Below are 26,723 nucleotides of genomic sequence, written 5' to 3'. Positions count from 1 at the left end.
CTATGGAGGCTCCCCCAACTCTCCAGAGTAGACTTTGAAGGGAGCACAGTGGAGAAGGAGAGGATGAGGAAGTCCCATTGAATGCGCCAATGTATGTTCCACTTTTGCAACAGGAGGGTTGGATACAACCTATGGCACCACCACCACAAAACCGGCCATATCTTTGTAACCATATGTGCTTAATACTTTCTGACAGCCATTTGTAATGGGGTTAAAGCGGACAAGCAACACAGTCATGTGTCCCTCTTGGTAAAACCAAATTTCCACCATGCGCTCTATATCTCACCTGTCATTACAGGAACACAAATTTAGGAACCAAGAAAGCAGCTATCTATTGTTAATTCAGACTACTTGTCCATCTTGCCCAGTTTTGTCTGCCATGACTGGCGTTAGGATCCCAGGCACGGGTCTAACGTCACTTGCTACCTGGGACCTTCTGCATTCTAAGCATGTGCTCCACATAGCTAGGCCTTTCTGTTCATCAGAGCTAGAGAAAAGTTGATTTTAAACATGCAGCAATATGTGCTGACATAACAAATATAATTTACTCTCCAGGTAAAGTGAAAAGTAGCCGCTCTTCCTCCTCCTCTTAACAGTTCACCGCTACTCTAGATTTTCAATTCCCATAATAAAGATTGTGACAACCGTAACACACACTGTATATAAAATAATTACTTTTCCCTGTCAGCTGGTATTACGTCAGACATGTTCTTAAAACAATACAAGTGAGCTTCAATAGAGCCTCTGAAAGGGAACTGCAATGAAGCAATTTAGAAATGCAGCAATAAAATGGATGGTAGTTGCTGAAGTCTATTCACTGTGAATTACCTTCAATATATTTACCATTTCTGGGTTTCTAGAGTGCTTTCCAGTAATTACATAGTTGCCTTGAAGGGACAGTACTTCCTCTATCAGCTCTTTTAAATTAAATCTACACAGGACGTGACAAATGGTCATTTAGGCAAGCTAAGAATCCAGGCAACAATGGAGGGGAAGGGAAACTATGAATAAAGTCCTTGATAAGGCGGAGGCAGCATATTTCCCAATGAATGGAGGAAACTATCCTCTAGAATAACTTCTGACTCTTTAAATCACGGGTGGGGGACATGTAGCCCTCCAAATATTATGGCATTGTTAACTCGCACCACCCCTGACCAGAGGCCGTGCTGGTTTGACTGATGGGACTTAGCATCCAGCAACATTTAGAGGGTCACCTACCCCTGCCATAAAGGCCTGTTCACTAATGCATGGTGGATATAAATGTGGTCACCAATAAAACTAGCAGATGCTCCGTTTTGTTGCTGTTTTCCAGCTAAGGTCACAGAGCAATAGGCAGAAGTGTACTGAAGTGAGCAGGGGCAGGCAATGTATTGCCCTTCAGATGTTGTTAGTCTACAGCCTTTATCATCAAAGCAGCTCACAGTAATCACAATGGCATTAACAAACAACAACAAAAATTGCAATCACTGTAATACCAAACATAGTAGCATATAAATAAACTTGTCACCTACCCAGCAAAACAATGAATACAATTCAATAAAGTAATAGTAATTCATAGTATTGCCAGGATACTTCCTAAGCACATGGAGCTTTACTCCAGAATAACAAAAAATGGATTGGCTAAGTCCTGTTGGTTATCAAATGCATTGTTTTGCAACAATGGTTGGAAAGCTTCCTCCTAGTCCACTGAGAGTGATCAGTGTATGGGATCATGTCACAAATAGCTCTTTGGGGATGTAGTTTGTGGACAAAAGGGCAATATTACGTGTGTGTACTTGAAGTCAGCTTTATTGAGTTTAATAGAATTTTGGCCCAGGAAAGTGTGTTTAGGATTCAGACTCCATTTCCTTTCCAGACAGGATCAGTGTCAGCAGAAATGTTGAAAGCCAAATATAGCCGAAGCAAAATTGTCCAGATAAGCCTAAGTGAAATTATTGGACTTAAAACGGTGTCTCTCTGTGTGTCTACGTTGGTACTTGGAGTGAATTAATTAGTATGGAAGAAGTGCTTTGAAGATGAAAAGCATTTTGTAAAGACTAAGCATTAATTTTGTCGCTGCATTGTAATCGTTCCCAGTTGTTCCACAAATTAGTTGCCTAATAAGGCTTTAATAGTGCTCATTTATCTTTTCCGTATCAGGTGTGAGCCACAGTTGTTATAATAGCTTTACAGCTTCTTTTCTCTTTACATAAAAGAGCATTTTCATAAGTGAGGTTTAAATCACTTTTGAGCCTTGTGTGCGCTATTTATGTCAATGTTTGCATGTTGTTCATTTAGAAAAGGAGCATTTAGTAAACGTGAGCAAATATCCCAGCCAAGGTGGGTTTTTTACATTTACATTACAAACCACTTGAGCCAAAAGCACGTTAACAGCCACAGGCAGGAAAATGCCTTAAGTATTTAAATGACAGGTGGAAAAACAAACAAAATAATATTGTTGCCAACTGTAGTCTGAGTCTTTCAACATCTGAGTGGCAGACAGTTAGCTGGAACATTCAGATGCTCTTGGATTAAGTTAACTTTATGGATCTCAATCCAGCTAACTTCCAGCTGGGTTCCAGAACAGGAACATCCTAGGATTTGCTGGCTAGCTTGCTTGCATCAGGAGAAGATGGGGGTGGGTAGGTTGTGGGTTTGCACCATTATTTATTTTCTTAAGACTTCTCGACAGCTTTCAGTATTGTTGACTAGTTCCTATGGTGTCACTTTGGACCATCTCTATTGTTTGGGAGATGGTGCTTCTTCTTTCTCCCAAAGAGTATGCACCAGGAGGTGGTTGTAACAGAAGAATGATTGACTGCCAGGTGTGTGGAGTCAGAAAGTGACAGGTGCAGAGAATCAGTTGAGAAAGACAAGAGTGAGAGAGGGCGTGTGAGGGCAACCATAGGTAAAATGCTGGGAGTTAGAGGGAAGTCAGGTTTGTTAGGTTAGTAAAACTACTCTTGTTCTTTATTAAATGACTTCTTATTGTTTGGTATATCCCAAGAATAAGCTGTAGGGTAACCAGCCTAGCATTCTTGAGTCCAATTAGTGCATGAAAGGGTTAAATCCATAGAGAAAGCTGTCCTGTCTGTCACTTCCTCTCACCACAAGAGGAAATGGGTAACCAGGCCTTTGTCCATGTGAAATTCAGTATGTAAGGAGCTCTGAGCTGATTGCTCCAACCAGCACAGGGCTTTAACTAGCCTCTCTTGTTTCAGTCCTGAATGGAGTCTGAAACTAGCATTTTTTTCTGTACCAATAGTTTGTTTTGTAACTAAGCAACATTTTTAATTGTTTGGGCATCTTTTGTGACTACTGCATGGAAAAAGCACAGAAATCTGACCTTTGAAGAGTTATGTAAGTAAACAATGTTGTTACTTTCTTAATGTGTGCTATGCTGGGAAGTGGGATAGCTTGGAAAGATTTTTTAAAAGGGGACACTTTGGGGCTCACTGGAAGGGCACATTTTAAAGGTTTCACAACCTATATTTCCATGCTTTTCTTTGCTGCATATTTTGTGATGTTAAATCTCCGCTGGGGTTCTTTCACAAGAGAGTACTTGCCCCGAACTTGGCTTCCAAGATTTCAACATAAAAAACAAGCCGAGTTTAAAATTTTATGAATGTGATCACGTCTGGGGAGTGATGGGTCAGCAGTTTTCTGGCTCACCTCTCATGCTGGCTTAGTATTACGATAAAAGCTGAGCCTCTGTAAATTTTGGGGAACATTACAGGAAGTGGACCAAGTAAAGTTAATATACAGTCGTACCTGGGAAGTCGAACGGAATCTGTTTTGGAAGACCATTTGACTTCCAAAACATTCGAAAACCAAAGCGCGGCTTCTGATGGGCTGCAGGAATCTCCTGCAGCCAATTGGAAACTGCGGAAGCCCCGTTGGACATTCGGCTTCCAAAAACAGTTCGCAAACCGGAACAGTCACTTCTAGGTTTGTGACATTCGGGAGCCAAAACGTTCGGGAACTAAGCTGTTTGACTTCCAAGGTACGACTGTGATTTGAGCATTCGTCTTGGTTTGTTTGCAGCAAGATTAGATGATGTTGGCTGTTAATGAGCATCCACTCTGATTTGTTTGTGGAGATGCTAGGTGCCCTTGTATCAAAGCAAAATATGCTTTTCAGTGCATTTCCCTCTCACTTTTCATCCTAGCGAAAGGTTAAATCTTTTGTGGATGCAGGTTTGTTGTGCATTTGGCTTTACTTGCCTGAATTTGCTGGTATGCGACTGAATCCCACTCAGAAACAGCGACAGTGTGGAAATACCCTCTGAGTCTACTTCAGGTCATGTTCATCACCAGTAATTCCACTATAGTGTTGGAGGATACCTTTATTAATAATTCCACTACAGTGTAAAGAGACTACCTTTATATTTTTTATTAGTCCTTAGTTCTGTTTTATAACACATTAAAGGCTTTTAATATTCTGCCAACAGGCCTGAGACACTTGAATGCTCTTAAATGCCACGCACCCTCATTGAGAGGAAGCACTAATTCCCACAGTGAATGTTTCTCGGTGTCATTATCCTTACAGTTGAAAATAAGATGCTTAAGCGAAATTATATGAATCGTACAATTAAGTTGTTCAGAGTTAAATCTGAATTCTTGTTAAAATCTATAGCAAATCTGCTGCTTTCAATGGGACTAGGCATTACGGAGCTCGCTTATCAAATCCGGTTTAACATTTCCTTGTCAGGTGAATAGGTATTTGTTTTAAAAGCAATCATTCCAGCATGGCGAATCAATGAGCCTCTGCAAGCAATAAGCCAGGCAGCGAGCAGAGCTGTCATAAAGCATGTGCCGGTACAAGTGTTTCAGATGTTTTATGGCCTCCTACATAAGCAGGAAGTGACAGTGAGGCAGAGCGCTTTAAGACTGGCCATGGCTCAGTTAGCCTAAGTACTAACAAGGATATTTAAATGTATAATTCTGCTCTAGTTCCATTCCATTAGAGTAGAAAATGAGATTTGGTTGCTCTGCTTGACAGAGCTACTTGATCCCACTGTGCTGCCCTCAGATGAGCTTCGGCTAGGCCTCAGGCCAGCAACTGATTTTGAGTGGGCTCCACAGATGAGTACCTGGAAAGGCATGTAGCTTCTGCCTGATGGTCCTTGGATAATGGTTCTGTGTGCAAATGTATTTCATTTCTCTGCAGCTAGGTAAGTTACTGAATTGGAACTCAGTTGAATCAGAATGAAGCATATTAGTATAAATGACATTGCTCAGATGTAAATGGCAGAGAAGATATTGCTTGGGTCAGGCAATGGCAAGATCAGCACAGAAAAGAGATTTTGCATATTGATCAGAATCCGGAACTGGTCTGTGAACAAATTGCAGACAGCTGGGGATATGTCTTATGGAGATTGTACTTGAAAGACCCAATTTTATACATAAAAATGGAGACCATAGGCTGTTTTGCCGCTGCCACTATGGGTCTAGCAACTGACTTGTTATTGGCTCTTGCTGCACAATAGGACTGCCAGCAGGTTATCTGTTATTCAGGTTATCTCTTAGCTATACTAGATAAACCTAGAGCTCTTGAGAGAAAGTACCAATGATGTTCAATTCACCTTCTCCGTATTGGAATCTTGGCTCATAGGAAAAACAATTTTTAAGCAAAGTGTTGACGTTGCTATCAAGGGAATTGATCTGTTATTCAGATGGGTGTATAACTTGGTGGTAGAGTAGATACAGAATATGTGGAAGACTTAATGTTCAGCCCCTGGCACCTTCACTGAGAAAAGTAGTTCAGGGAGCAGGTTTGATGCCAATAAGAGGAGTGGACTTCTAGATGGAGCAAAAAGCTGAGTACAGAGAGCAGTGCTTAGCACTTTGTGTGTGTGTGTGTGTGTGTGGCATTATGCAGATGCTTGTGGTGGAGGAGATCCCTTTTTTGCCTGAAGGTCACACTCCCTTGTGGGCATCCTTCTGAGAGCTGCTTGCCAGTGGCAGGCAGGACCAAAGGTAACAGCAGTGAATGTGACTCTTAGAGTATTAGAGTAGGTGCATTCCAGCCATGCAAAAGTCTGAGGGCTCTACACTTCCTCCCTCACAGTTCGGGGCACATGCCAGTCAGGCAAATGTACTTGAGAAGGCATGGGGTCCTGCTGGGGAGGGATGTGGCATGGGGAAGGGGGTGCCCCAGGGAGAGACCCAGGGGCCGGTTAGAAAGGTCTGAGGCATGCAATTGGACCTGGACCCCGAAGTTGCTTCCAGAGCCATCCTGTGACACAGTGGATCAGTGCATTAGCTGGAAGGTTAGTGGTTCAAGCCCACCCAGGGGCGGCTGTGGGCAGAATCACCACATGGCACGGGGTTAGACTAGATGAACCCTAGGGTCTCTTCCAGTTCTGAATTGTGCTCATTAGAACAGGCTGGTGCTAAATGTTAACAGCTGTACAAAGGAACTGAAACAGCAGCAATTGCTGCTTCCGAAACTAAGCCGATAGTTTCTGCAGCTCAATTTCCAGTAGTGTTTAAGTAAATAGTCCTTAAAGTTGCAATTCCCTTTGCTCATTATCTCAACTAGCTCAGAAGTGCCACGATACACAAAGTTTCAGAGGTAATGGGAAGTTCTGTGGGTTTTGTGTTGTTGTTCCAAGGAAAAAAATACTAAGCTAAGTAAGTGTAACAGGGAGAGTGCTTCCATGAAATGACAAGCTGCCTTGCAGGTCATTGTGGGGGAAAGTTAACACGGCCAATGTGCAAGATGGTCTGGAGTACTTTCTGTTTGTTCATATGTCATTAAAACAAGGAGTGACAGATTTTATACATTTGAGAAATCTGAGGAAAGCTGAACTGGATGTGATGGCAGCCTTGGGTTAAAATTAGGTCTGTTGCTGAGTAGCAGCAAGGAAAGTTACTGCAATTTAAAACATTGCAGGGGGGGGATGCACCTTTCAATAGCCTTCCCTCTTTTGCTCTTTCCTTCCCTCTTTCGCTCCACTAACCGTGCCCAAGCTCGACTGCCCCCCCTCTAATAGTGTGTGGCCCACCTCTGAAACCCTCCAGCTGCCAGCAGTTGCCAGAACTCTCCCACAAAACTCTGTCTATTGCTCCTTTACCTTACATGGTGATGTTGCTTTGAACTAGGTTAGGGGATTCCCCTCTGCCTATGGCATCATGTCTTTAATGTAAATGGAAGTACGTACTTAACTGGCCAGCTAAGGCCATAATCTTAACCCATTTAGATGGGTGTATCATCATCATTATTGGAACTGATTGGTTTGGTTTCCTCTTAGAGAGTCAACCTTCATCTATACAGAGCCACAGTTTCGGAAAACACCGTGACTAACCCCCCCCCCCGAAACCCTCTATACCAGGGCAGCCCGACTTTTCATACCAAGTGTGCCACAAGACAACTTTGACAAGGAAGCTGTGGTCCTCACACTGCCTTGTTGCCTGCACGCTGGGGGTGTGGGTAGACCAAGGCCAAAATTTGATGTTAAGTGAGGTGCTGGGCTTTGGGAAGGCTGCAAGGCTCCGGCAGGGTCCTAGAGCCCTCCTACTTCCTTTCCAAAGCTGAGAAAGTGCTAAGTAGGCCTTGGGAAGGAGGAAGGAGGACCAGCAGCTTGCTTGCACAGCTGTGGGAAGGCAGCACAAGGGCTGCAAGGGAGGGGTGTCAAATGTTGCTGAGGGCTACCAAAAAAGACCTCGGGGGCTGTGCCCCATAACTATCCAACTATCTATCATCTATCTATCTATCTATCTATCTATCTATCTATCTATCATCTGTCTATCATCTATCTATATCTATTATCTATCTATCATCTATCTATCTATCTATCATCTATCTATCATCTATCTATCATAGCAGTTTCATGAAATTTAAAATCCAGTGTAAATTTTTGACCAGCTGGTTAATTAGTCTGATGTGAGAATGGCCTAACAGCAAGTCATAGAAACACCATTTATGACTCTGTGCAGGCTTGAGTTTGATTGGGAACCATCCTAGGCTGCAGCATGAAAACAGCACCTCTCTGCTGTGTTGGTCGATATCAGCAAACTCAATTAACAATTGCTGGAATGCAAAAGCCATTGTTGGGGTGTGTGGCGACACAAAGATCAAATTGAGACTGAGAATTTCATCTAAATTTAACTCAAAAACAAGATTTGAAAAGCCCAGGGCATGCTCGCCTCGGCTGCGCTTATTAGCAATGACAGCCAGAAGCAAAGAAACTCGCTATATTAAATTAAGAAGAAAAGGAAGACAGCATGTTATTCAGTATAATTAATTTGCAACACTGAGAAAGTGAGACCGCTTGAGACCCAGTATTTGCTTTCATTATTAGAGAGATGCTCTTAATTAAGACAAGACAAACTGAAATGATCAATTTAATTTGTGTTCAAACTAACTTTGATGAGAAAGAAAGAGATGGTGGTGGTGGGGATTCTAATACTAAAAAAAAAAAAATGCTGTGAAGTTCACACAAGAAAAGAATTCTATACAAATAATGTTACAAAAATGGCACTGCACAATTTCTTTGTACTTCTGAAGCCAGTCTCAGAAGGATGACCCAATCTAACTGTGTGTGCATGGATTCCATTTGGGAGCAGATGAATCTGCTCTAGAGTGAGTCAGACTATTGATCCATCTAGCTCAATATTGGCTGTGGTATTGACTGACTTTCTGGGGCTTCCGACAAGAAGATGCTGGCTGTTAAACCTGGCCTGGTACCTTCTGTATGTATGTCCACAGATCCTTCTATCACTGAGCTACTATGGTCCTCTGAACAGAACGCATGCTTGCCCAGATTTGATCACTGGCATTTCCAGATTGGGCTGGGGAAAGGGCTTCAGTGTTTTTTAAAAGGTTAAGATTCTGTGAACCAGCTGCTTGGTGGAGGAGGAAAAAGCTGAATCCAGCCGCTGGTGGATTTTAAACTTCTGCATGTTCTACTCTTGGATCAGATGTGGAAACCATGCAGGGAGAAGTTGTTGGCATACATAGTTCCTTATTGAGATGGGCTACACACAAGTGAATGATTTGGACTTTGCTGTCCTAGACTGAGTCTATGGTCCTTATTTGTACAGACTCTTGCATATTTTACTGGCAGGGGAATGTATATCATACTTGTATGGGGATGTACATTTTTATATTTCTGTTTGTGGGATTATAGGGACAACTTGGAAACTTAGCTGAGCCCCAGGCTATTTGCTGTCAGGGTAGTGAAACCTTAATTGCAGATGAGCAGTTTGGCACATTTCTTGTTTGGAGAGGCTTCATGTGGCCCACTGGGCAGAGCCAGTGACTGGCAAGGAAAATCTGTATCTGCAGGTAGCCAGCCTGGAAGATTTTTAGTTTAAGGTGAAACTCAACATAAGGAAAAGCATTATAAGCCTGGAAGGCAGGCAATGTGTTGCTACCCAAGAGTAGGATTCTTCTGGAAGGCTGGTGGGTTGAGGGGCTGTTTAGTACAAAGAAAGTGGGTGGCATTTTAATCTACTTTATTTTGCTGTTCTGCTCCAAAGGGAATATACTAGTTTTCTGTAACTTTTGCATTGCATCTTTTCCCACTGTCCATTTAAAATATGCACGTATGGAATACAATGTTTGATGTGTTTAATGACTTATGGAAATGTCACTCATTATTGGTTCACCTGCTGATTTTTCTAATGCTATAAAGTAATCTGGCAAAGGAAAATGAGTATGCCATGTGTGGAATGTGGAATGTGTTAATGTCTTACAGCACCATGAGTACCAAAGAGCAGCTATATATTTTTTAAAAAGCACAGAACATTAGAAAGCTGTTCAAATGATATATTAGGATTTCAATCCAACATGTTCTTTGTAGCAACATTGCACAAATTCCTTAGGCAGTGAACAGTGTCATCCCCATAACTCCCTCCCTACCGGACACACAAAAGAAAACCTTGAGTCCTGCATATCATGGAAAGAGTGCATTACACAGAGTATAGAAAACACTAGCAAAGTGCATGGAAAACATTCAGAAGCAGGGAAACAATACTGTTTTCTTAAAATGTCCTGATAGCTTTACTGTTGAGTTTTTTCATTAATCTGACATAGTGATGGTGGACTTAGTTTTGACAACCCTAGATCCAGACAAACAAACCTAACACAATGGGCTTCTCCATATGTAATTGTAGAAGATGCCCAAACCCTCTTCACAATACACTTTCTCCAGTTCCTGTGAACTTTATTAAACTTCTTAGTTGCTTTATCTTGCCCAGGGCAACACAAAGTGACTTACAACCAAATACAGAAAGGGAGCACACTTTCCCCTGCAGAGACATGCGTGAGCGCCAGATGCTGGCGTGGCGCGTGCATCTCACTGTAGGGGCATACTGACCATGAGACTACTGGTTTCAGACCAGAAGCACCTATACTGTTTGTTATTACACAGTACCAAAAGTAATGACAGCACAAGGAATATTAAAGTGGTTTCTCTATTCCAATTAAATCTTTATCAGGCCTGTGAATCTCACTGCCCTTCGATGAAGTCTTTGTTTCTCCCACCAGAACCTGATGTGGATGACAAATGCCATGAAGGAAGCCAGTGATCCCGTTATTTGCTCATCTGTTTTACCACTTTACCATAACAGCCCAAACCATCCTAAGCTAAAACATGAAATTGTTCTGCTGGGCCTGTTCCAGCCACAGAGTGGAAAGGAAAAGTGGAAGTGAGGCCAAAGGTCCCAGAGATAGTCGTCCCCAGAGAAAACACCCCCAGGGGAAATTACATTACCCATTACCACTGGCAACCAACCCTAGAAGGTGGGGTACATAAAACTGGCTATCTTTATCTCAACATGCCCATACAAATTGAACCATATCTCCATTTTGTACTTGAAGACTGTGGGTCTGTGTTAATACAATTCCATTCCTCAAAACGATGCTAAAAAGATTTCACTTCAAACTCAGGGAAAAGACTGACACATCACACATGAATAGCTTGCAACTTTATTCATTCCAAGGGGAAAATGTTCTTCATCTAACGTTTTGTTTTAGAAGCACACCCTGAAATAGCACCATTTTGACTATGTAACAGCCTGAAGTCAAAATATTTGCAAAAGGGCCTTTTTATTATGAAGGTAATGTGTGTATATATAGGATTCTTTAAAAATCTGAGGCACTTTTTTTGGTTTTAAGTGGTCAGGCTCATATCAGAGTCGGATGATGTCCTGTTAATTTGTAGGGCAAGATAGAGGCTGAACTCCCTTTATCTCCAAGGCTTTGCTGAAGTTAATCTCAAGAGGCTTAGCAGTTCCTTTGGTGAGCTTCATGGATCTAATGCATCCTTTGAAACGGATGTTAGTGGTCAGGCCAAACTGGTTCAGTCCATCTGTGAGGGAAGAAAGAAAAAAACGAAGGTAATTATTCAGACCTCTCTCTCTCTCCTAAAAATAAACATTTCCTTCATCTTTCATTTTCTGTGCAGCATTTATGAGTAGAAAGCAATGTGAGCTGCAGGTAGAATCCAACTGAGCCCTTATGCTCATGGAAGGATTTCTGATCCAGCAGATACTTCTGCTAAGGGACCAGGACGGGAGATGGCTTAGGCTACATGCCAGATATTTAACTGATAATGCATACCTTACAAAAGACAAAATTTGTCAAGTCACACTACAGTTGTTCTTGTGGTACTGAAGGTGTCCTCACTTTTTTTAAAAAAATAAATAAAAACTAACAGATAAACAGGGAACAGCACATCTATTGTCTCCACTTTAAATTCATGGTCTTTTTCAGTTTACATTTAGTGGGACTGGGAGACACTTTTGTCATAGACATCTTGTGGTTGGGGGAAAGAGATGGGGTGGTGGTGTTCTTTCGTTCTATTGCCTAGTATTAGTGTAGGAATTTGTGTCAGCATCACATGGGTAGGTCCTTTGTTTATGTATCTATATTGATAATGCGAGAGATTAGATGGTTCTGAGGTTGATTGATTGAATGGAGGGGTAGGTTGTTGGGTCAGGCTAGCCATATTGATTTGTATGTTGTGCTGTGTATGTGATAAAGGGGAACCATACTAGGGTGAAGGCGCCCTCCTTTGCTTGTCCCTGTGCCTAGTTTAAGTTTGTTGATAAAGTTCTCTAGTAAGGTGGTTTCCCATACATTTTGGTACCAGTGGTCTATGTTCACTCCTGATAGGTCCCTTCCAAAGTCTAGGTTTGTACTTCGGATTTCTAGCTGCTGTGAGTAAGTGACTTATAAGTTCCTTGTCATGTGTGTGTGATTGTCCTGGAAGATATTGAATAAGGCTAGTTCTAGAGTAGTGTTTATTACCTGTTTTGTTATTTTGGAAATTTCCTGCAGCACTGATATTCAGAAGGATTGAACTTTGGGGCATTCCCACCACATGTGCGTATGTGCTGACTTGCCAGCATTTAGATGAGATCCCTGGGTACAGTGGTACCTCTGGATGCAAACGGGATCCATTCCGGAGCCCCATTCGCATCCTGAGCAGAACGCAACCTGTGTCTGCGCGTGTGCGGGTCGCGATTCGCCGCTTCTGCGTGTGACGTCATTTTGAGCGTCTGCACATGTGCGAGCGGTGAAACCCGGAAGTAACCCGTTCCGTTATTCCAGGTCACCGTGGAACGCAACCTGAAAACGCTCAACCTGAAGCTACTTTAACCCGAGGTATGACTGTATATAAGCACCAGCTTCTGTGGTGTTGGGTATAAATCTCCCAGGACTGGTATGTGGGCCAGAGCGCAATGGCTGCTTCACCCAGTGGGCTATTGCAGGTGAAACCACCACTGCTCCTGAATCCCTTTGCCACCAGCACGTCATGTGCCAAAGGAGAAACAAGCTGCAGCTGGGCACTGGTGGCAGAGGGACTCAGGAGTGGTTGTGGTTTCACTTGCAATAGCCCACTGGGTGAAGCGGCCATTGCGCTCTGGCCATCATACAATGGAGGGAGGAACAAGCATCACGTTCAAACTTCTCCATTGAGGGGTGCACATCTTTCTGCCCCTCAGTGGAGAAGTCTAGCAGAGACCGTACTGTACCTCCACCTTATGCAAGGTGGGGGCTCTGTTACACTTCTCCATTGAGTAGCAGGCAGCTGTGTTGAGGGAGACAGGCCCCCCCCCATGTGAGCCAAAGGACAGGGCAGGTGGATTGCTGCCCTCCCCTGCCCATGTGAATGAAGCTTAACAGGCTCCATGTGCTTGGCTGCCTTTGCCTGAGATGGTGGGCTGCGTACTTCCTCTGGGGTGGTCAGATGCAGGGTGTCTGCTCAGGCAGGCTGGACTTTGAGGGAGCCACTCTCCATAGCTTGTTCCCTCCAGGAGTGAAGAGACGCTCTTGCACCTGGCGGGAGGACAAAGCTGCATTGACCCCAGCCCCACGAGGCACTGGGGTGAAACCAGTTCAGCTCCTCCAGCAGGAATGGCAGTGATTTCAGCCCAGCATCTCGTGGGACCAGGGCCAATGTAGCTTTGTCCTCCCTCCGTTTCAACATCATCGCAATGCCAGATCATCATGATTGGCTGGTGATACACTGTGATGTTTAAAAGCTGACATTGCCCAACCCATGTGTCTGCCCCCACAGCTTTTCAAGTCCCTTTCTCTGGAATATCACCCAAGCCTGAGCCTAGATATTCCAACATGGCCATTGATGACAAAAAACAGAAAATAATAGTGTATAAAGAAGGGTAATTGGAGCTTTATGATTGATTGATTTCATTTATAACCCAAGATACAGGTGGGGAACTTGTAGCCCTCCAGATATTGGTCCTGATTTACGACTGTTGCCACTGCTGGCTTGGGCTGCTAGGGTATCTTAGTCCAACAACATCAGGTTGGTCACAGGTTTCCTATCCCAACTGGTCTTGTTACACATACAGGAAACTGTGTACCTGCCAAACATTTGGTGGTTTAGGATAGTTTCAATTCACTACAAACTGGCTGGACTACCCATTTCACCATCAGGTGGTGTTTTTCAAGATAGTTCCACTGATTTTATGTTATTTATTTTTCTTAATATGCATAGACTGCTTGGTTGTTTAAAACAACAACACCCTCAACGGGTTTACAAAAACGTAAAACAATAAAATCAACAGACATTTGCAACCTTACTTTAAAATATACAAAAAGTTAAACCACTAAAACAGATTAAAATGACCTCAAATTCCTAAGCATCTGGATAAGCTTGCCTAAACAGGAATGTTTTTAGCAGGCACCAAAAAAAAGATCAAGTGCCACAGAAGCCCTCCATAGAGTGCATTGCAGCAGTGGATGAACCGCTGTGGGAAGGCTTTCCTGACCCTCAAATGGCTGTAGCTGTTGAGCCGGTCACAATGCATAAAAGGCACTTGCAGTAGCTGAGTCTCCAGTGACACAGCTGGACCCAGAAGCACCTCCAAACTACCTGCTCAGTTGGGGGGGGGGAATGCTACTCCATCTGGAGTAGGCAACTGAGCTACTCAAGATTCAAGCTCAGCTTCCTTTTCACCATCCATTTCACCTCTGCATCCCAGCAATGGCCCAGGGACTGCACAATCTCTCCACGCTCAGATGTCCTGGAGAAATAGAGCTGAGTGTCATCAGCATACTGATATCATCTCACCCTTAAACTCCTAATGACTGCTTCCAGCGGCTTCCTATAGATATCACATAGCGCTGGAAATAGTGTAGGGGGCTGAAAGGCACTCTCCCAAGGCTATGTCCTGGACTCTGCCTTGAAGGTAGGAACCACTGTGATAGTGTCCCATTTCCCATTCCACAGAGGCAGTTCAGGAGGATACCATGGTGAATGCAGTATCAAAAGCTGATGAGAGATCAGAAGCCAGGTCACTCCCTGTCCTGCTCTTTGCAGAGGTCATCCATCAGGGATGAAACACATTGAAAAAACAAACCCTATTTGACGATCACTGGATGTTGAGCTTGTGTACTCACCAGGATATCCTCCAACGAAGACAGGATCATTAGTCTCTGCTGAACTGGAAGCTGCATTCGGACTGATCCCTTCTACGTTGTGGCCATCTACTGTCAGAATTAAACGGTGCTTCATCTTGTGTGCTATAATCCTGTGCCACTTTCCATTACACAAGCTACCTGGAACAGCAGGTTCATAGATGGCAGAGAATCGACCTGCGCCATTATCGACATGGAACATCACCTGGCAAGCAAATTACAGAAACAATTAGGAAAGCCAATTAGCTCTAGAAACAAAGCAAAACAAAATGTAATCTGCTAATTGCAAGGCTGGCTGCTATGCTGTCAGAAGGGATCTGCCTTAAAGCTATGAGTTGATATACAAGGTATAAAAGCAGAGACTGTTATATGTCATGTTTATGGTGCAGATCCTAACCCATTAAAGGCAGTAGTGGCTTGGTTATCCTCTCCAGCTAAAACAGTGTTTAAATACTTAATCAACATAAATGGATGAATTTGTGCTGTACTCAAAGATCCACTTGAAATAAATTTGCAGCTTTAGAACCCATCTTGGCAGGAAAGCTCAAAATTATGGGCATAATGTTTGTCAATTTACTGCTGCCAAACTAAAATGGGTAATAGACACAAAATACTGTTTCAGCAGCAGATTTGATGATCTAAGCGTTTGTGAGAACTTGACCAACTTGCAAAGGGTTTCTCTGTTAACTGTGCTGCAATGTGGCACACAATAGTTTCTATGCAGAATTTCCTTTAGAAGAACCGTGTTAAGATTTGGAAAGGCAAACAGAAATTTCATCATGAGGGATCTGGTTATCCTATTCCTACACAGCTGGTAAGGTGCTAAAGTGATATTCTAAACGTGAAAGTGGGACAGAGCAGCAAGGCTCTGCCTTACAAGTCAGAGAGACACCCATATGTAAACACCCTATTGGGCTTCTTCAGTTGACCTGCAAAGACCTCAAAATGCCAAATGAAACCCTTTTTATACTTAACAAGAAGTACAGAGTGCCTTGGTGATACCTGGTTTTCAGCTAAACATCGTGATTTTTTGCATAGCCAGGTCAAAAATGATGAAACTTATCATGATATGGACTTCAAACCGGTTTTGGATGGTATATTGATGATATTGCCTAACCCTAGTACTGGTATAAAGACAAAAATCTTGTTGAACTCCAGGTGCTTTAGACTACAACTCCTCTCATATTCTTGACCAGGAGCAGCAAAGAAGGAGGTGTGGTGCTGTGCACCTGGCCTTCCAGCAGCACAGGGGCTGCTGTTTACTGGGCGGAGCAGGATGAGGTGGTGGGGAGATTGGCTCGACTGATGAGCCACATAACACCAATCTGGTGCTCCCACCTTCCCGCTGCCTCACACGTCCCAGTAAGCAGCAGCACTCCTCTGCAGTGAAGCCAGGTACGCAGCACCAGCTCACCACCTCAGTCACTCCTGCCCATGTCTATTTGCCATGCAGGCTAGGGCTGATGGGAGTTGGAGTCCAGAAAATCTAGAAGTCAGCAGGTTAGGTAAAGCTGGTTTACGTGAAGTGGTTGATAAACAGAAGATTGTCTGAAACAATTCTCATAGCTCCATACTCACATTTTCATCTACCAACTCAATGCCAAGCCCATCCATTTTTTGGCTGCTGATCCCCAAGAGGACGCCATTTGTCCGAGTTGTGCGGAACTCAAACTCCACTCGCAAATCCAATCCTACTTTATATGCTCCAACTGAGGAGTGAGGAAGAAAGGCTGTGTCAAGTTCAGAGGCTTGGAAAGAACACCAGTTATATTTTTTTTCACATCACACAAAGACTTGTAATAATGTGGTTGCCACAGTAACAGAAAATACATGGGGCACAGGTACACTGAACTCCTAAGCCCTTTCCTTCAACAAATGGTTCATTTGCCAGCAATGGAAGACTGGCTTTCAGCCTGGGCTTGAGGGCCTCAGTGGGCTCTACTATCCGAGCGAGGTAGAAGATAAAGGATGAGGACATGAAATGTTGGTATCCATCTGTCTCGAGACACAATCTGTTGGTATCAGTCTGTCTTGAATGCCTCGGGGGGGGGGTGAAGTTAACACCTGAATAAGCCTGTCACCATAGGAACATTTCTGTTCATATAAGAGTTCAATGTGATTTTGGGAGTGCAGAAGCTGAAGGGGAGGACAGGAGGAAGCCTTGTTCCATGAATGTGAATTCTGCTGCACTCAAGGGAGGAAAGTTAGAATCCAAGTCATGTTCTTTGATAAAATAAAATAAGATTATTTAAACAGATATATCAATGTTTTAGAATTGTTGTGGGGTTTATAGTTATAACTGCACAAGTTATTTTAAATGACACTCTTGTTATTCTTTCATTCGTTAAAAGAACTTTTGTAAATTTAATCATAGCCACAATCCTGTGCAAGACCTGATATTACTGCTATTGAACAAAGTACATTTCAACAAGCCTTGCACAGGTAGCAATCCCTGTGGGCCATCATAAAAATCTATATTTCTTTCATTTTGCTTCTTCACTTCTCAGCCTTTATGCTCCGATATATTCATACCTCCCTAGGCAACTGTCTTCTTAGGAGGGCCCAACCATGATTTCTGAAGAACAATTGTAACAATCCCCTTGTGCTCCATTTTGGAATAAAACCTCACATAACATTACCTGTTTTGGCAAACCCTGTTCCTGAAAAGTATGTTCCTTTCTGTGGATTGGCAAAGCACTTTCCAACATTGTAGCTGGAGGTAGGATTATCCAGGTCGACAGGAGACTCTGTCATTTGGAAATTTCGCATGCATCCATCAATGCTATAGACAACCTGAGTAAGGGTGAAAAAGGTGTTAGTATATGCACAGCTATCTAAAATCCTTTCATCCCACAACTGAAAAAGTCAGAGATATGGCATTGGCGAGTAGCTAGCATTTTTAATTCATTGTTCTTGGCTTGCTGAAATGAACAAGACTGATTACATGATTCCTATACAAAAAAATCCAGGCATTAATGGGGCAATATTTTTAATTTTCTGCAGAATCACGTTGCTTAGAGGATATTCTAAGGTTTAGATTACACAAAATGTGGGTCACAGTTTTCTAAGCTTAAGCAAAGGTGACAGAAAATGTGTGGTATAATAGCTTGCCAAATTACATTAGGAATATAAAATGTAATATTTTTCCTGGGTAGAACATATTTTCCACATCACAAAAGTATGCTTTGAGATTACTATTGCTAGCATTTGTACATCTCTTGGACAAGAATGCAGCCATGTAACCTCTACTGTTCAATGATAAATCTGTCCTTCAACTGATTTATTCTTTTTCCTATGCAAATAGATTCTTTTGTCTTCAACAATCAGGTAAACAGACACCTTTCCAAAACAGCCAAAGATTACACTTCTAATTTTTATCCCATGTTTTAGATTTTTAGGAGATTTTTTTTAATTATATATAAATACAGTACACATTTGCTTTTTTTATTATAAAAAAGATACATGTGGAATATTGGTGTGAAGGCTAGGTTGTTCACTCACTGGCCCAGCATACAACCCACTGTGAAATATGTCTTGATAGTGGGAGGAGAGGCCAGCACAGCCACATTACTACCAAGTTCTCTGTAACACAAAGGCCTTGAACTGGCAGTGTAGAGATTCTTTTCTCAGAAACTCTTGTTCATGTTTCCTGGGTAGATGCCAGCAGCGATTGGTGGGGCTGGAACACTCACCTGACCTTCTGTTGCTGCTGCTTCCTTGGAGGTAGAAGTGGGGATGGGGTCAGCCCAGTGTAAATGCAATGGCAGAATCAATCTGGTGTTTCCATCTGTGCCACTGCCCTACCATGACATTTGCTACAGGACTCAGCTCAGGCATTACTGGAACACCTTGGGACCTGCTTCCTCATACCACTCTGGTAGCACCTTGGACCAGAGAAACAGCTTGGACCACCAGAATGATGTTCCCCATGCCAGCATTGCCTGCAGATGGGCATTGCTGGGAAAGGAATAAGTTACTCAGCCTCAAAGGGGAGGTTAAGGATGCAGTTTTTGAACTGAGTACCTCATGTCTTTTAAAGGACACCAGAAGCAAAATGCTCATCCTTGTCTTTTGTTCAGCATGGCTACACCATGTGCATGACAGTGGTGTCACAGAACACATAACTAACGATGCGTTAGGATTTTTTAAAAAACACAAAAAGTCTTTACTTACGGGACCAATCCTTTTAGTTGTATAATTAACTGGCAATCCTCCAACATATAGCATCCCCACTACATCCAAAATGTCAGCTTTCTTTGGGCTTCTGGTCCTGTTTGTAGCACCATCAACTAAAAGGACACCTTCTTGCTTGGTTCGGAATATTTTTATCTGGAAAAAAGATAGAAGTTTAGTACATCGCTGTTGCCGCCACCACCACTATATCTAGGTTGCAATCCTATTCATACTGCTTGAGAGCAAGACCCATTGAACACAGTGGAATTTACTTTTGAGTTAACATGCATATGATTTGGTTCGTGATGCAACATCCCTCATTTTTAACGAATGCTAAGTTACCTTCCTTTCACTTAATAGGATTGCGTGCTATCAGTAGCAGATGGCGTGGTGACGATGTGCCACTTGACTGCTGGTTGGTCTCTTTGCCGCAGCTTACAAGAAGAAAGTGGCGGAGGCAGCAGGGAGGTTGACGTCGTGTGTTTGGATCAAGGAATCTTGCCATTGCCACCTTGCCAGTCTCACTCTACACAACTTATGGGAGGTCGGACGAGTGGCAAGCCTCACCACAATGTCCGCTATTGTGTGCAGTGCAATCCTATGCATGTTTTCTCAGAAATAAGTTCCACAATATTCCCTGGGATTTGCTTTGAGGTGACTATAGTTCTGCACCCTTAGACTGAAATCCTACACAGAAGTAAGGTCTATTGGTGTCTGCTTTTGACAAACACGCTTAGGATTGCACTGTTATATTCTGAGGACTGAGGTGCTTAGGAAAATGGCATGTATTCGTAAGACATTGCATAAGCAGTCATAATAACCAGAGAGTTTTTATGACAGCATTCTCCTGACTTGTGGTATTCAGAGGCACCCTCCCTCTGGCAGTGGCTAATAGCTATTGATAGTCTTATGTTCCATGAAATACTAGTGATGGTGTGGAATAGTACTGTTTGCTCTTTTAGAAAACACATTAATCCAAGCGAGCAAGCAGGCAGGCAGGGGCGAAATTGGCTGAGCATTCTGCTTTCAACAGAAGCCAATCAGAAGCTAACAACTAGGACTTCTGGTGAATAGCAACATTTGCAATACACATGACATTTGTGTTTGAATAAACCCTATGAGAATATTCATGTGTCTCTTGTTTTGCTGCCTTGCTTGATTTGGATCCAGACTTTGCTCCCACTGGTGACAGCTTCCTGCCAATCCCACCTTCCCCTATAGTCTCAGGCAACATCCAGGAATCTGCTCCAGAGAGAGGGTTGGACTGGGGGGGGGGAATACTATCCACTTCTGCCAATGGGATCCATCCCTTCAATGGGTCAAAAATGTCAGAAGAAGTCATTCCATTTATGGACAGCTAAGATTCTATCCACTCTATTCCTTCTACAATGCTTCCTCATTTGGGATTCCCCTCCCCGTTCTACACATAACCTAATTCTATAGGTGCTGACCATCATTGCTTCATACCTTGTGCCACTGGCCATCATTGATTTTCTCAGGAATCATTGTGCTGGTGTTCCCATGGCCCAGGTCATAACTGAAGTATGGAAAGCCATTCTTTATCTGAACGGTGGCAAAATCAGCATGATTGATCCGAGCCATATAGAAGAGCAAACCATTTTCAGCCTCAGTTCGGATTTCAAATTCAATGGTAAGTCTATACATTTGGAAAAAAGACCACAAAGTCGGGAAGCATTAATCTGCTTTATCTTTCACTCTTTGTCATAAAACTAACATTGCTAAAGGCAACATTATTTATAAGACAAATAAAACTAAGATACCCATTTCCTATTTCTGAACTTGCCAAGGTGTATGGATACAGTATTCATGCACTTACTGCATAGACTTGATTTAGAGCTAGAACAATATCATCTTTATGTGGTGCAGAAAAATAAGGGATAAAAACTTGTCCCTCTGCCCACAAAAGGCCAATAGATCATTTTAAGAGCAAACAGGTTTTCAGTTTACTGAACTGGATAGGTGTGAGTTCTAAGTAGAATGGGGTTAGCCATTCCATCATCCAAAAGCAAGTCTGGGTCCAGACCCTTAAATGAAAAACATAAAATAGATGAATTCAAACAATAATTAGCATCCAAAGAAAAACTCAGGGAAGGCTGTGAGGCTGCCTTCTATATACATAATTGAAACTGAAACTGATGTTCTAAATATCAGTTTATATGTAAATGTGTAAATTCATACTTCAAAATATTTACTGTAAAAAAGATTCTTAATAGTGTAATCCTATGTATATCTCCCCAGAAACAATTCCCCTTGATTTTAATAATTCTTAGTCCCATAGGATTAAGTGCCTATAGGATTGCAGCTTTAAGTGCCCATAGATTGCAGTTTAAATAATTCTAGGAAATTAGTGACTTCCAGCAACATAGAAATGTTCTTGTCTGTGACTTGCTAAATATAGACCAATTAATTCTGTCTCCTTGGCACTTTTGCTTTATTATTATTTTTGCTCTGTTGGGCGTTTTCAGGAGTGAGACACATATTAAAGAGCTACACTGATTTAGGAAAAGAGCTTCAAGTCTAACATGGAATTCTTGCTAAGTGCTAAGCATCTAACGTTGTTGAGCTGAGTTTTAGAAGAACAAGAACATTTCAAACGGTCATTTTGTGCAGCATGAAATGAAGAGAAACTTGTACAGCTCCTTCAATTGTGGCTGTCCTGCCTAAAAGCATGTCCAGCATTACTCATCCCACACTACTCTACCACAATGCGTTTCACCACCATATCATCTCAAAAGTATGGAACATACTTATTCTTAACTTTGGTGTCATCAAATGCAACTGCAATATGACTGTTCCTTGAAAGGCCAAATTGCTTGCCGCCTTCCAAGGTAATTGGCTCCACATCAGCAGCGCAGTGTTCCTGCAAAACAAAACACCGCCATCATCTCTTATTCATCGTGCTCTATTAGTTTAGCATGGAGCCCTTCCCACACACTCTTAAGGAAAGCAGGTGAAATTTTGTATGACGGGTGGATCATGCCAGTATCTCAGTTTTGTAAACAGCAGAATTCACACAGGAGATGCATCCTAAAACAAGGTTTCTCTTTCTTCCTGTGCTTGCCTTTTTGCTTTAAAGCTGAAGTAAGTAGTGCTGCATCTATGCACCAGACCCAATTCTACATCTGCTTTTGGGGGCATACCAGCTAAAACATCATCATAGGTTAGGTGAGTGAAGCAAACTCAGCTTTTTATGTCATAAGCACATAAGACAAGCCGTGCTGGATCAGCCCAATAGCCCATCTAGTCCATCATCCTGTTTTCACTAGGGACGCGGGTGGCGCTGTGGTCTAAACCACTGAGCCTCTTGGGCTTGCCGATCGGAAGGTCGGCGGTTCGAATCCCCGCAACTGAGTGAGCTCCTGTTGCTCTGTCCCAGCTCCTGCCAACCTAGCAGTTCTAAAGCATGCCTGTGCAAGTGGATAAATAGGTACTGCTTTGGCGGGAAGGTTAGTGGTGTTTCTGTGTGCTCTGGTTTCTGTCATGGTGTTCCGTTGCGCCAGAAGCGGTTTAGTCATGCTGGCCACATGGCCCGGAAAGCTGGCTGTGGACAAACGCCAACTTCCTTGGCCTGAAAGCGAGATGAGCGCCGCAACCCCATAGTCGCCTTTGACTGGACTTAACCATCCAGGGATCCTATACCTTTTTACCTTTACCTGTTTTCACTATGGCCAGCCAGATTCCCGTGGGAAACCTGAGGTGAGGAGGAGGACCTGGCAACTGGTATGCAGAAGCATGCTGAAGACTTTGGAATTCCCTCTCTTAAATTTTATGTGAAAACTCTTCTTTTTACATTTGACACTCTAGCTACAGACATAAGTAAATCAGTGCCATGTACTAAAGAACCACATGAACTTGAATGCCATATTATATGTTTTCTGCTTCTAGTGGATATGCTATGAAGAGGATAAATGAATAGGCTGACACAAGCAATTCACAAGAGAAAAATGTTTCAGGGCAAAAATAGGTCCAAATATACATATTACAAAACATTTTGTTTAATAGCCCCGGGTAACCACTTTCGTCTGCTTTTATTCTAATTCAGTGGAGATTAGACTGCAATGTGTGGAGTTCTGTCCATAAAACATTTTCAAAACATCATCAATTATACATTAGGAAACAAGACATTTACGCTTTAAAGAGGAATCTCCTTTCTTTTATGCTTCAGCAACATGCAACCAATCACAATGATCTGGGTATCGGCTTTCAAATGGGGTTTTTGGGGGGATAAACATTCTCTTCAAAAGAGAAAGGGCACAAAGAGAAAGAGCACAAAGATGTTAAAGGCACTTCCAGACATAGTGCTTTCAGAGAAATTGATGTTCTGAATGAAAGTGTTGGTCACTGAAAATCTGCACGTTCAGAGTGCCAGTTATGGTTTCTGCAGCTGCTCCAGATGAACCAGCAATATCTATGCAGGCTGCTATTATGTCCTGAATGACCAGGTTCACCTAGACCCCCACAAAGGGAAGATTTTTTTTCTTTTGAGGTACTTTTTGCTGCATGTCCTGCTATGAACCAGAAAGTAAGTCAGGAGGACGTCTGGAAGAGCCCTGTTGCAAATGTGTGAGGCTAGTCCTTCAGCAACTGACCATTGGCAAAGGGAAATCTCATGCTCCTGCACATTCAGGTCCACATCTATTTTAACAGAGTTGCGTATATTTTTTTCCTGTCAGTTGCAACTTGAAATTAGGTGTATAGATAACAGCATATACGGGCCCTCCACCATTTGATTGGCATGGACCAGGAAAGACTATAAAGATGCTTAGTGAAAGCCAAATTATATTAAATACTACAATGGACCAAAAATGCTCAGAGGGAGAAGATGAAAGCATTCATGTTTATTAGAAATGTTACTGGAATGGGAATGTATAGCTTTTTGAAAAGACTGAAACTTTACAACCATGTACGCCGAAGAACAGCTTCAAGAATGAACCTTTTAATTAATTCTTTTAGCTGAAATCTTATTGATGTGACATTTCCTGTGAGACAGGAAATTGATACCTTCAGTAGAGCAGTTTGAGCAAATGGGAAGACTGCTGTCTGACTGTCTCACACATTCGTCTGCAAAGCTGCACTACGGCGGGTGGGTGGGTGGAAAGAGAAAAAGCCATTTAGTAGCAAAGCAAGAAGATAAAACCACTGTGAAACAGCACTGCAGCATCTAGCAGTGTTAAATAAAACCAGGGTGGGGGAAATTGGGAAAAACACTGGGAGATACCGTCACAGTGCCAAAGTCAGCTGAAATGTTGGCGCTCTTCACTTCAGCAGCAAGCAAGTCCTAAGAAGCAGTAAATAACATGAGGCAGAAGCAGCAATCACTGAAGTTGTCTTGCTACACACACTCTATAGTGTTTGCAGCAGAAAGAGAGCTACTGTAGGACTCTAATATCCAGAACGCCCAACCTCAAGTTATTAGTTTATTATTTTTAAAATCTTCTTCCTCAGAAATGAAGACTATTCATATTCAAAATACAAATTAAGCTTTGTTTATGCCTGCATTAAACCTGCAACATAAAATACAGGACAAAGCAACAGCAAATAAACTCCAGCAGCTGAAATCCTTTCCAGGAGCAAACAAAATTGGCCAATCCTCACTGGGGCCCAGAGTGGTGGGTTTTCTGTGGCATGTGCAGCCCTGCCTCCTGCTGCTGCCTGGAGCAGAAGGTTGGAGGGTGGGAGATAATCATTTCCCACCATTTTGTATTCCACATAGGGCCCTTCACTTCTCCTGTCAGAAGCACGCCATGATCACTCCAGCATCATGGAATTAATTAATTAATTAATTAGCTAGCTAGCTTTATCACCCACCCTTCACCATAAATACATTTAAAAACTGATAAAAATCACATTTTTAAAAACAAACAAAGATAAAAACATTCCAAAATGGAACAATGGAATATCAGGTCAGCAAAAGAGGTGGGTTGCAACCCCTCCACCCCCAAAAGCAGCTTAACTGTCAAAGGCCAAGGTAAAGAGCATATGGGGAAAACTATACAATAAAGATGCTAAACATGCCGTATTTACTCGCATCTAATGCTCACCTTTTTTTGGCCAAATTATGTTGCGAAAATTAAGGTGCACATTAGATTTGAGGGGACGTTTACATTCACCAGTAAATACTTTTTTTGGTTTCAAGGTTCTGAAACCTGAGGTGCGCATTAGATTCAATGGTGCATTAGACTTGAGTAAATACGGTACTTCTGTGGAGAGGGAGTGCCATAGTTTAGGAGCAACCACAGAGAAAGCCCTCTGTCAGGCTGCTATTCCCAGTGGAACTGATCAGGGGTTGCAGTTGCTCTGAAAGCCATCTATGTAGAATGAAGTTAAAAAGGCTAAGCTCGTAACCAGTACATTATGAAATATATCAGAAGTATCTAAGACATTCACTGCTCAGATGACTCAACACTAAAGATATAATCGTCAGGCTGATGACTATAAAATGAAATTACATTGGTCTAATAAAGCATTGAGAAGTGTGAACATTCCCTCATATTTAAAGCCACCTAGTAAGCATTTCAATAGTAACACATTTTAAAATGGTATCTGTGCTTGTTGCAGCAAACACCAAGTGTCTCTTGTACCACTTTCAAAACAAATACACATTTTGTTATTTCCATAGTAAAGGCCTTTTGGAATCTATGCACTACTTAAGAATATTAGGCATTCTGAATAAAGTAGGATCCATTATTTTTCACCTGAAAATGATATTTCAAGGGACAATTGATATCACCTCAACATAAAAGAAATCTACTGAAGTATTCATCTTCCTTGCTTGGACATTGCGGCAGAAATTGTCAGAAATCTTAGCTATGTCAGCTTGTCAGCATATATAAAACCATTACCTTCTTAATGGCATCATTCCACTAAAATAGTAAACTGTTTAGAAGACAGACGAAAATACTATCATTTGGTTCATCAAGCCGAGTATTATCTACTCCAAAGGATAGCAGGAAATAAATCTGGGTCTATATACAAAGCATGCACTCATATTCCAGTTTGACTGGTATATGAACACAGAACTTCTCATATTGTATAAAATAATTATGTCAGTGGACTAACAAAATCTATTATTATTATTCATTAGTATACCGCCCTTCATCTGAAGATCGCAGGGCAGTTCACAACATAAAAATACAAAATGAAAGCACAAAATATATATTAAAACAAAACCAAAAACCACCCTACCACATTTAAAAGGCCATAGAATGTTATTCAGCTTGAAGCCTGAGAAACGTTTTCACCTGGTGCCTAAAGGTATGTAATGAGGGCGCCAGGTGAGTCTCCCTGGGGAGAGCATACCACAAATGGGGATCCACCACAGAAAAAGCTCATTCTTGTGTTGCCACCCTCTAGACCTCTTGTGGAGTAGGCACACAAAGAAGGGCCTCAGATGATGATTGCAGGGTCTGGATCGCCAGTCCTTGAGGCATTGTGTTCTCGAGCTGTTTAAAGGCTTTATAGCATTTTGAATTGGACCTGGAAACTAACTGGCAGCCAGTGTAGTTGGGCCAGGATTGGAGTTATATGCTCAGACCGTCTTGCTTCAGTGAGCTGCCTATCTGCCAAATTCTGCACCAGCTGAAGTTTCTGAACTGTCTTCGGAGGTGGCCCTACATATAATGTGTTATTACTTACTGTAGCCTCTTAGATTAAGA

The 26,723-nt window shown here is 42.3% G+C and overlaps 1 protein-coding gene and 1 long non-coding RNA gene across 7 annotated transcripts in view; one reads left to right on the top strand and one right to left on the bottom strand.

Annotated features, from left to right (window-relative positions):
* The window catches only part of LOC128410526 (uncharacterized), a 55,393-nt gene continuing 28,670 nt past the window's right edge, over nucleotides 1–26,723 (top strand). The window contains exon 1 of the long non-coding RNA XR_008329532.1: nucleotides 1–3,339. This is a non-coding gene — a long non-coding RNA (uncharacterized LOC128410526). The remainder of the gene's footprint in view (nucleotides 3,340–26,723) is intronic.
* Nucleotides 10,899–26,723, bottom strand: part of LAMA2 (laminin subunit alpha 2) — a 367,591-nt gene continuing 351,766 nt past the window's right edge. For 5 of the 6 annotated variants that reach the window (XM_053381873.1, XM_053381876.1, XM_053381874.1 and 2 more), the window contains 8 exons: nucleotides 24,287–24,346; nucleotides 21,816–21,928; nucleotides 20,515–20,704; nucleotides 19,048–19,203; nucleotides 17,514–17,667; nucleotides 16,453–16,583; nucleotides 14,857–15,079; nucleotides 10,899–11,296 (listed from right to left, as the gene is read on the bottom strand). In XM_053381873.1, the coding sequence (XP_053237848.1) occupies nucleotides 11,139–11,296; nucleotides 14,857–15,079; nucleotides 16,453–16,583; nucleotides 17,514–17,667; nucleotides 19,048–19,203; nucleotides 20,515–20,704; nucleotides 21,816–21,928; nucleotides 24,287–24,346 (1,185 nt within the window). In that variant the 3' untranslated portion in view covers nucleotides 10,899–11,138. The remainder of the gene's footprint in view (nucleotides 11,297–14,856; nucleotides 15,080–16,452; nucleotides 16,584–17,513; nucleotides 17,668–19,047; nucleotides 19,204–20,514; nucleotides 20,705–21,815; nucleotides 21,929–24,286; nucleotides 24,347–26,723) is intronic. The other variant, XM_053381875.1, reaches the window with a different exon arrangement.

The sequence above is a fragment of the Podarcis raffonei genome, chromosome 3 (assembly GCF_027172205.1).
Source record: "Podarcis raffonei isolate rPodRaf1 chromosome 3, rPodRaf1.pri, whole genome shotgun sequence".
Classification (NCBI taxonomy): Eukaryota; Metazoa; Chordata; class Lepidosauria; order Squamata; family Lacertidae; genus Podarcis; species Podarcis raffonei.
Note: the sequence above shows the minus strand (reverse complement) of the source record. Positions and strands in the feature narration are given on the sequence as shown.